At 46.5% G+C, this 9741-nt stretch overlaps 1 protein-coding gene across 2 annotated transcripts in view; it reads left to right on the top strand.

Moving 5' to 3' along the window:
* Positions 1-841: 841 nt before the first annotated feature.
* Positions 842-9741, top strand: part of LOC137658243 (REST corepressor 2-like) — a 56383-nt gene continuing 47483 nt past the window's right edge. For both annotated transcript variants that reach the window (XM_068392928.1, XM_068392925.1), the window contains exon 1: positions 842-1062. In XM_068392928.1, coding sequence (XP_068249029.1) covers positions 945-1062 — 118 coding nt within the window. In that variant the 5' untranslated portion in view covers positions 842-944. The remainder of the gene's footprint in view (positions 1063-9741) is intronic.

Below are 9741 nucleotides of genomic sequence, written 5' to 3'. Positions count from 1 at the left end.
ATTCCTTTCACCAATCCACTCCAATCCTTCTCCACTATCTCCGACTGCTCTACGCATTACAAGATCCATGAGGAGGATAAGCAACTGACGTAAGTGTTATGCCTATGTAATTAATGCAATTAGTCAGGTCTCCTTTAATTTGTTTTGCCCTTTTCATCAACACTCACAAATCCCATTCTACAAAATAATTTTGTGTCATACTACTGCCACAAATGTAATTTGGATAGATGTTTAAAACTGTATAACTAAGAAAGAAAAGTGTAATTAATAGTGCAAAATTAAACTCCAAAAATACTTATTTACCTTTAATGCCTTTATTCTAAGGCTACAAGAAGGGTCTTAATGCAGCTTATGGTGTGTCAACACATTCAAACTAACCGCGCTTATAGCTCAGCCTCTTACAGCTGGTTTAAGTTCCTGTGATCCTAAGACTTCCAGTCAAGTTATCTTGTATTTTCAATAATGTTTTTATCTTAAGACTAGGTATCGTGATTTAATGATACATTAATATACATGAATGATTAAATATAGTCATTATAAGAGTAATCTTTATATGCAAAAGCCTTTCTGAAATAAATAATAACATGATACCTGAAAAAAGTTAATCAAGTAGCTATGAACCGTAGTAACCGTATGAAAAATCGAGCTTTTTCTACCATGTTCTGCCTTTTTCAAAGGATGAATTACGTTTAATTTATACATTAAAAACAAACAATAAATAATATTATAGACACTATGATGTGAAATTAGATATAAAATGAGAGTATAAACAATGTTTGTACAAATAAATATTCGAGTTCAGATAAATGTACGGTACAAACATTTGTTTACGTACCAGAGGAAGGTATCGTCGGATCTAGGGAAGGAACACCATCATCCCATCTCCTAAGATTTTCTTGTAAAAGCTGGTTTATACCTCCACCTTCAAAATTAAGCCCCACAAGATGGTCACGGCGAGCAGTAAGAATACTGCGGAAGTCAAAGAAGATAAAAAATCCCGAGGGCCAAGTCCCAGTAATGGACACGTCTCCGGCAATTGTGAAGACGTAGAGAAGGATGGAGGTTGGTAAAAGATATGCCTACGGCCCTGATATTGAAGTAAAATTTGAATAGGATGCAATCTATTTATTGTGTGTTGTTTTGGCACAATCTTTGTTATTGTGATATTTCACATTTCATGTGGTATTTTAATATTAGTAAATACACCATCCCTCTTTTCCTACCGTTTGCGTATTAATTCTTTCTTTTAGGCGTGGGTGAAAACCACTTTTCGTACATCCTGTATCGATATAATTTCACAAATAAGTATAAAGCATCCAAGTGGGTGTCACTTGGTGTCTCAGGCTTGACTCTGGGGGTTTCCTTTAGAAAAGGGAAACTCTGATATCAGAATTCTTCACGTGACATGAAAACCAAACTTACCTTACCTTTCTTTCATGGTCCTATGACACGGGAACATTACGCATTACAGGACTGACAATATGAGTTTATTTTATACACATAGGTATTTCATGAAAAATACAGGGTATTGCCTGTATATTGTTAAATCTACATTATCGAAGCACTTAGAGGAGATAGTCCTCAGGTTATTAAAAGTCCTAGTATCTTGTCTAGAAGGAACTTTTTTTATTTTGGAGTCTTCGTATATCAGCGGCCAGTTCTTCCTGTGTGGATTAAAAATGGACATCAATTGACCTAAATTTTCCGCCCTAACTTAACCTACAAGCCGCGTCCTTACCAACATACCTAATGGGGGGGGGGTAACACCCTGTGACCCCCCCCCTTACACTGCTGTATTTTAAGTTAGCTATAATATTACAAACAGGTGGCGGCTATCATACATACACCCCCCATCTGTAATTATTCCCGTTTCCACACTTACTCGTTGGCTGCACAATTGGAAAAGATTTATTTTACCAGTTGCGTTCAGGCGATCTTTTAAATGGCAACTTTGGTTTTTTATGTATTAGAAGCTATTGAGAATAATTTGGATGTCTGGTTCTCATAATTTGATGAAATATTGCATATATCTTGTACTCTCTAATATCGTTAATAGGCAGCCAGTGTAATGCAATTGGTATAGGAGTAATCCTCTCTCGGGGAGGAATGCTTTTTATCAGTCTTGCTCATTTGGTTATTATGTAGTCAATTCTGGTAATAACACAGTTTGTCATAAGTTTGTAACAGAATATTCATCCAGATTTTTTTCATTCCCATCGTCATCCTTACATCAAGGGGTCTGTTTCCTAATGCCTCCTCTCCAATACTTTCTATCAAGGGCATCCTCTTCCACCAAACCTCTTCTCTCTATATTATCCTTCACCCTCTCTTGCTATCTAATTCTCTGCTTCCCTCTTGATCTTCACTCCCTAACAGGTTCCTCCCAAGGCCTCTTCACTTCCTTCCCACCATCCATCCTCAGCATGAGGCCACACCGTCTCAGTTGTGACACTCTTACCACCTGTGTAATCTTTACTACACCTACTGTTCTTCTTATTTTATTGTTTTGCAATCATTCAAGCAGTGTTATTCCCATAATCCATCTCAACATTCTCATCTCTCTTTACTCAGACTTTGTTTCCTCTTTTTGTCTCAGGGCCCACATTTCTGATCTATACATTAGCACTGGTCTTATTACTGCGCTATAGTTATTGACTTTCATCTTTATTGCCATTTTCTTATCATTTACTACTCCTGCTACCTCCCTCCACATCCTCCAGGCTGCTTTTATCCTATTGTCAATTTCAGCGTCACATCCTCCCTCCTGACTTATAGTAGATCCCAAGTACCTAAATTGTTCCATGTGTTTTATGGTTAAGCCTCTACTGTCATGTATGGCTATTTTGTCTCTACCTTCCTTACTACTCTTCATAGCTTCAGTGTTATCCACATTTACCCTCAAACCACCTCTTTCCAATGTTTTTTACCACTGTACAACCCTTTTTTGCAAGTCTTCCTCATTTTCAGCATTGATCTCCAAATCATTTGCATATAGCAACTCCCATAGCTCTTCAATACTTCTTTATAAAAGCATTGTTTCTGAGAGGATATCCAGTGGCTTATACTACATTATTTATTTGAACCTTGAAAGACAAGTTACAGTCGAGAGATACCCCTAGGTCACGAACCTTACTAGATATCGGGACTGAGTTGTTATTTATGTTTGTTTGGATGTTTCACAAGTTTCTTAATCTGTTTTTTCTTCCAATAACCATAAATTCAGTTTGTTCCGTAACTGGAATACAAACCACGCTATTTAATAGGGGTATTACTTTCAGCGTAGCTGAAATGACGAGCCATTAATTTTTAACGAGGGTTAACTACCCACACCGCTAGTTGGGGGGGTAGGGAGGGTAGCTTGCTACCGCTCCCTCTCACACGCCTGTGATTGAGCTCACTTTGCTTTCGGCTCAGTTGGTGGACGGTCGTTGCTGTTTTTCATCCTCGCCGACAATTGGCAGTCATCAACGCCATTTATTTTTCTCTTTTTTTCTTAGACTGAGTGTGTGTGAAGTTGACTTCTGCGACCATGCGCACCTACCCTGGACTCTCCGACCGCCCCTGTGGAACATTTATGTCAGCGGTCGAGACTGATCGTCATGCCCTTTGTCCTTCTTGCAGAGGTCAACGGTGTGATAGTGTCAACAAGTGTAGTGAGTGGTCTTCCTTCCAGTGGGAGTTGTTTTCGTGACAGCGGAAGAAGTCCAATCGGGATATGTCTTCTTCGAAGGTTGCTTCGAAGGGAGGAAAACCCAAGGCCTCTTCTTCCGTCGCCCAAACCTCCTCCGTAGCTCCTACTTGGTCGGTCTCTTTCGAGAGACCGTCGAGTAGTAGCGTAGACCAATTTATTTCTGACCAACCCCGGGTCTTAAGAGATGAGGTTGCTTCCCCTAGCGAAGCAGCACCACCTCTCCCCCCGGGTGAGGCCTTGTCACTAACTTCCATATTTCAGATTTGGGGCGAACCCGTAGGCACTGCTTGAGTTCATCTGCATGGGTGCTTCTGTCAAGCAATTTTCGTCGCCGTCAGAGGTAGATTCCCTGACTCTTGTCAACGTTGTTGTGTCAGAGGTGTCTCATGCGACATCACCCATCTCCTCTGCCGCTACAAACTCTACAACTGTAGCTGCCGACTTAGTTTTCCCTGTTCCTGACCATCCTCCGAGGGGGAAACTTAAGTTCATCATCGTCCTCTCCTGCTAGTGTTTCTTTCCCCTCGGGGGAGTTCACTTACAGAGACTCCTCTTCGGAGGAATGCTGACAGTCAACTTGCTGATCCAATGGCCCCCAGAGGGCGCATCCATCGGAAGGCTCACCTTCCTCTTCGCCTTAGAAGCCTTCCTTCACCTGCAGTGAGGAGGTACCTCTTTGGTTCAACGTCTTCAATGCAGTCCCCCGCAGAGGATCCTCTAGACCTTCAATCGTCTATCACTGCACCTGCAACCAGTCTTGTGACTTCGGTCCTGGACCTCTCTGCAGATCGTTCGCGATCTCCTTCGGTGGGTGGTCGTCCTTTTATAGGATACGTCGACCATCCATCTTAACAGACCTGACGACCTTCCATCGCCGTTCCTGTATGAGCCTAATAAAGCGCCTCCAAAGTGCGCCACTGCGCGCCATCACTCTCGCCCTACGCGCCCTGACCAGCGCTCACCAGTAGCTCATCAATCAACAACGCTTCAGCGCACCACTCATCCCGCTCGCCCTCACAGAGGTCAGCAGCCTCATGCGCTTGTGCGCCAACATGCGCTTACGCGCCATCAGTCTCCTGATCTTCAGTGCTTTCTTGCGCCATGCGCACACGCGCCCACTATCACCTGCGCACCCTGCGCAAACACGCCCAGGGTCGCCTACACGCCAGCACACTACAGCGCACTTGCGCTCTCCTGCGCGCCAGTGCTCTCCTGTACCTATGCGCCCTGCGCCCACGATCTCCTGCGCGCCAACGTTCATCTGCGCACCAACGTTCATCTGCGCACCAGCGCTCTCCTATGCGCCATCTTGCGTGCCAACCAATGCGCCAGCAAAATCCTGTGTGCCATCACTCTCCTGTGCACAAGTTCGTAGGTGAGGCGACAACCATGTTGCCGCCCTCACCTGCGCGCACTCTCTCTCTTACGAACACGCGCCAACACACTCCTGCGCGCGTGCTCGCCAACATTCTCCCGCGGGTGAGCACCAATATTCCCCCTCGCGCGAGCACCAACATTCCCCCTCGCGCGAGCACCAACATTCCCCCTCGCGCGAGCACCGTTATTCTCCCTCGCGCGAGCGCCAATATTCTCCTGCACGAGAGCATGCGCACCAACAGGCACGTCATCCGCCAAGGTCTCCATCGCCTCATTCCCCTCCCCGCAAGCGCATACTATCGCACATTTTGGGAGAAGGGAAACAATTTCATGCAGAGGGGTTCAGGATCCCTATGCTACCTTCTAAGGCTAACCCACCTATTCCAGTAACTCCTCCCAGGGAACCTTCGGTCCCTTTCCCTTCAGGGGATCTGTCTGACAGTGCGTCTGTCAGCCAGCAGCCCTGGTTCAGTGCCTTAATCAGAGCCGTAACCCAGGCTTTCAAGCCAGTCCTGTCTGATCGCTCTTCAGAGCGACCTATAGCTCTAAATCTAAGGCATGGAACCATGGCTTCCTCTACCCCTTTGAAGAGGAGAAGAGGAATTTCGGATGCGGTCACTTCCCCGAGGGCGAAGCTGACTCCATGGAGGCCATCGAGGCAAGTTCCTCCTGTTCCTCAGACAAACTCTCCACCCCTGTCGGACGAAGATCTCCCGTCACCTAGGGAACCACGCGAAGAGAGAGACTCCTCCATCGCACCAATGGAGGAAATCTCTCCACGCCGAGAGTTCTCCGCAGTCTGAGAACAGAAGGGATATGCCACACACATCGATGTTGGAGTCTTACCTCCTTCCCCGGAAGGAATCCATAGACTCCAAAACCATGCTGAAGTCTTCCACTAGGGCTAGAATGGAGCCAGCCAGCCAGCCACTCAGGGAATGTCCACGACTCTCCCAAAGAAGAGCCTTTGGGGACAGAAGGAGACTTCACTGCAAGTCCTGCAACAGGAGGAGACCAGCAGGAGTCAGAACATGCATTCTGGCAGGTTCTGACTCTGAGGGTTCTCAACGGGTTTTTCGACCCAGAGATCCCCCCTCGAGAGGGCAAAGACACAGTCCTAGACAGCATCTTTGGTACTCAAAAACCCTCAAAGACCAGTGCAGCCCTGGTCTAGTCTCAAGGGGTGAAGAGTACCAGGGACAAGATCGCCCAGCAGCTCTCCGAGTTTGCCTCCTCCAACTGTTCTGGTACCATGAACAAGCTTCTCCCATCTCCTCGCGTACATCAGAGGAGGTACTTTGAGATCCTGGAGGAGCCAGTTCAGCTCTTCCTCTTCACCACTCGCTGGAAGAGCTAACCAGGGGAATCCCTCTTGAGAAACTCTCCAACCGGCAGGTCTCGTTCTCGGCAGCCCAGGGGAATCCCTCTTGAGAAACTCCAACCGGCAGGTCTCGTTCTCGGCAGCCGAGATCCTTAACCAGAAGGTCACGAAATATGCTATGCAAGCTACTTCGTGGCTTGATATCTGGTTAGGGACCTTAAGTATCCTAATACGATCAGAGGATTTCTCCAAGGAACGTACAGTACCAGGAAGGCTATGGAAACCTTCCTTCTCTCAGGTACTCGCACTATTGAGTTTCTGGCCCACCAAGTCTCAAACTTGTGGGCAAATACCATCTTGAAACGTCGAGATGCAGTAGCTGAGAGGTTCCACCAGAAGGTCCCTAGCGTCGAGATCAATAGGCTCAGACATTCCTCCATAGAGGGGTCCCATCTGTTTGAGCCTAAGGATGTGGAACATGCTGCTGAGAGGTGGAGGAAGTCTCATCAAGACTCCCTCCTCCACAGGGCTTTAACATCTAAGCCCTATAAACCTCCAGCACCACAGCAGTCCCGTCCAACCAAGACCACAACGACGACAAAAACTGCAGCGAAGACAACGGTGTCTTAAGCCCTTTCTTGTCAAAGATAGGAAAGGCAAAAAGTCCTCCAGGGGAGGGAAAAATCCTAAGAGGGAGCAGCCGAGGCCGCTAATGCTAGGATAAGCAGTCCCCCTGCATTTCCACTAGTGGGGGGATGCCTACAAAGTTGAGCAAACAGGTGGAAGGAACTTGGGGCCGATTCCTGGACAATCTCCGTGATCAGTCTGGGATATCGCGTCCCATTCATAACATCTCTACCTCCCCTGACCAGGAATCCTGTGTCATTGAACTCCCTTGCCATGGGACGAATAGCAGAAGTCCAGACCCTGTTGAAGAAGGGCGCTCTTCAAGAGGTCCTCGACGGATCCTCAGGTTTCTTCAGTCGACTCTTTCTTGTAAAGAAGGCGTATGGAGGCTGGAGACCAGTCATCGACCTCTCAGCTCTGAACAAGTTTTTCAAACAAACTCCGTTCAGCATGGAGACGGCAGGCACGGTCAGACTAGCAGTAAGACCGCAAGACTTCATGTGCGCACTGGACCCAAAGGATGCGTACTTCCAGATCCCAGTCCATCCGTCTTCAAGGAAGTACAGTACTTAAGATTCAGCCTAGACAACAGAATATACCAGTTCAAGGTGCTGTGCTTCAGTCTTTCCACAGCACCACAAGTCTTCACCAGAGTGTTTACCCTAGTGTCATCTTGGGCACACAGGATTGGCATCCGTCTCCGTTATCTGGACAACTGGCTAATCCTAGCAGACTCGGTGTCAACCCTTCTTCAACACCGAGACAAACTTCTGAGACTGTGCCAGGATCTGGGGATCCTGATAAATCTCGAGAAGTCCTCTCTGCTTCCCACAGGTATACTTAGGCATGGTTGTAGACACCATTCTCCACAAAGCCTTCCCATCAGACGACAGGATAGCAAGGCTGAGAAAGGTTGCAAGACCTTTTCTGAGATGAGAAAAACCTCCAGCCCAATCGTGGCTACGTCTCCTCAGTTACCTTTCATCGCTGGCCCATGTAGTTCCCAATGGTCGCCTCAGGATGAGATCCCTCCAGTGGCGACTCAAGTCCCGGTGAAATCAAGCACACGACTCCCTGGACATCCAGATCCCCATGGGACCTGTGGAACTGACAGACCTCCAGTGGTGGATGACAGACGAGAATGTACGAAAGGGAGTGGGTCTTCTCGTCCTCTCCCGGATTTGATGCTGTTTTTAGATGCTTCAAAAAAAGGTTGGAGGGCCCACGTGCTGCAACACACGACCTCAGGCCTCTGGTCAGAGTCAGAAAAGTACCTCCACATAAATCTAGAGATGAAGGCCGTCTTTCTGGGTCACCAAGAACACCATCTCAGCATGGATTCGCAAGGTCATAGACCTTGCATTGAATCCAGACTCTCCTCCTTCACATCGTCCCAGAGCTCATGATGTCAGGGATGTAGCTATGTCCCTGGCATTCAAGAGAAACTTCTCAGTGACGTAGGTTCTTCGCGGGTTGGGTGTGGAATCGTGAGACCACATTCACATCCCCTAGCTACAAGACATGACCCACCGGAGACTCGATACGTTCGCTATCGGTCCTGTGGTGGCTGCACAACAGCTGGTTTAAGACCTCAAGCTCCTTATTGGACAAGTAGCAGAAGGTTGAGGGCATTGTTACCTGGTTTTAGTCTGCGGGAATGAAAAGGTTTGACTGGACCTTATTCTTTTCTTCATCCTCCCCTCTCTTAGGGAAAGCAGTATTCTGGATTCTCTGCACAGCTGACCTCAGACCACTGCAGGTAAACCAGGCTCCCTTGTGTACCTAGTATTAAGACTAATACTGTTGCGTCCCCATACCCTGGCGAGGTGGTATTGGGAAAGTCCTGGTTACACAGTTTCTCCTTCTAAAGAACTCGGAATAACTTTACCTGGACGGTCACACTTCTATATACCTCAACACAGCTTGCGTAGGCCGCGGACCTTGCATAGCAAGGTTTTGGAGAGGTGCAGGGAATCCTTATTTTTGAGTACTGACATACCCAGATAAGGAGCATCCGGGTAAAGCCAAAAGCTAGATTGGCAGGGACGTCCACCCTACCTAATGGGTGAGTCACCCCTTTTAAATAGCGTGGGTTGTATTCCAGTTACGGAAGAAATGACAAATTTGTAGATAATTTGTATTTTTCATAACTATATAGAACGGAGTAAGGGGGGTAACGGCGGGAAAAACCTTGGTCGAGATTGAGAGATCACAAGTGACTCCAAGAAAAGTAGTTCTCGGTGAGTATGTTAGGAAAAATAAAGATTATTTAAAATTTTTGATTTTTCATAACTATACAAACCTTGGCTATTTAAACAAACTTGCCCACCAGCCCTATCCCCCCTTGAAGTCCTACCTCCAAGGAAAGTGAGCTCAATCACAGGTGTGTGAGGGGGAGCAGTAGCAAGATACCCTCCCCTACCCCCGCTAACTAGCAGTGTGGGTAGTTAACCCTTGCTAAAATTTTAATGGCTAGTCATTTCAGCTACGCCGAAAGTAATACCCCTATTAAATAGCTAGGGTTTGTAAAGTTAGGAAAAATACAAATTATCTACGAATTTGTCATATTTTATGTTATTGCTGTTATGTATAAGTTGAAATTGGGGAGGAAGTTAATGGCAGTGGTGATGAGACAGTTTAATTGGAGTATGATACCACCCCCATTTTGCATGAAGCCTTTATTCCTTCATGTTGAGTTGATAAATTTTGTTGTTATGATGGTTAA

Source organism: Palaemon carinicauda, chromosome 1, assembly GCF_036898095.1.
Source record: "Palaemon carinicauda isolate YSFRI2023 chromosome 1, ASM3689809v2, whole genome shotgun sequence".
Lineage (NCBI taxonomy): Eukaryota > Metazoa > Arthropoda > Malacostraca > Decapoda > Palaemonidae > Palaemon > Palaemon carinicauda.
This window is presented reverse-complemented; position numbering and strand designations above follow the sequence as displayed.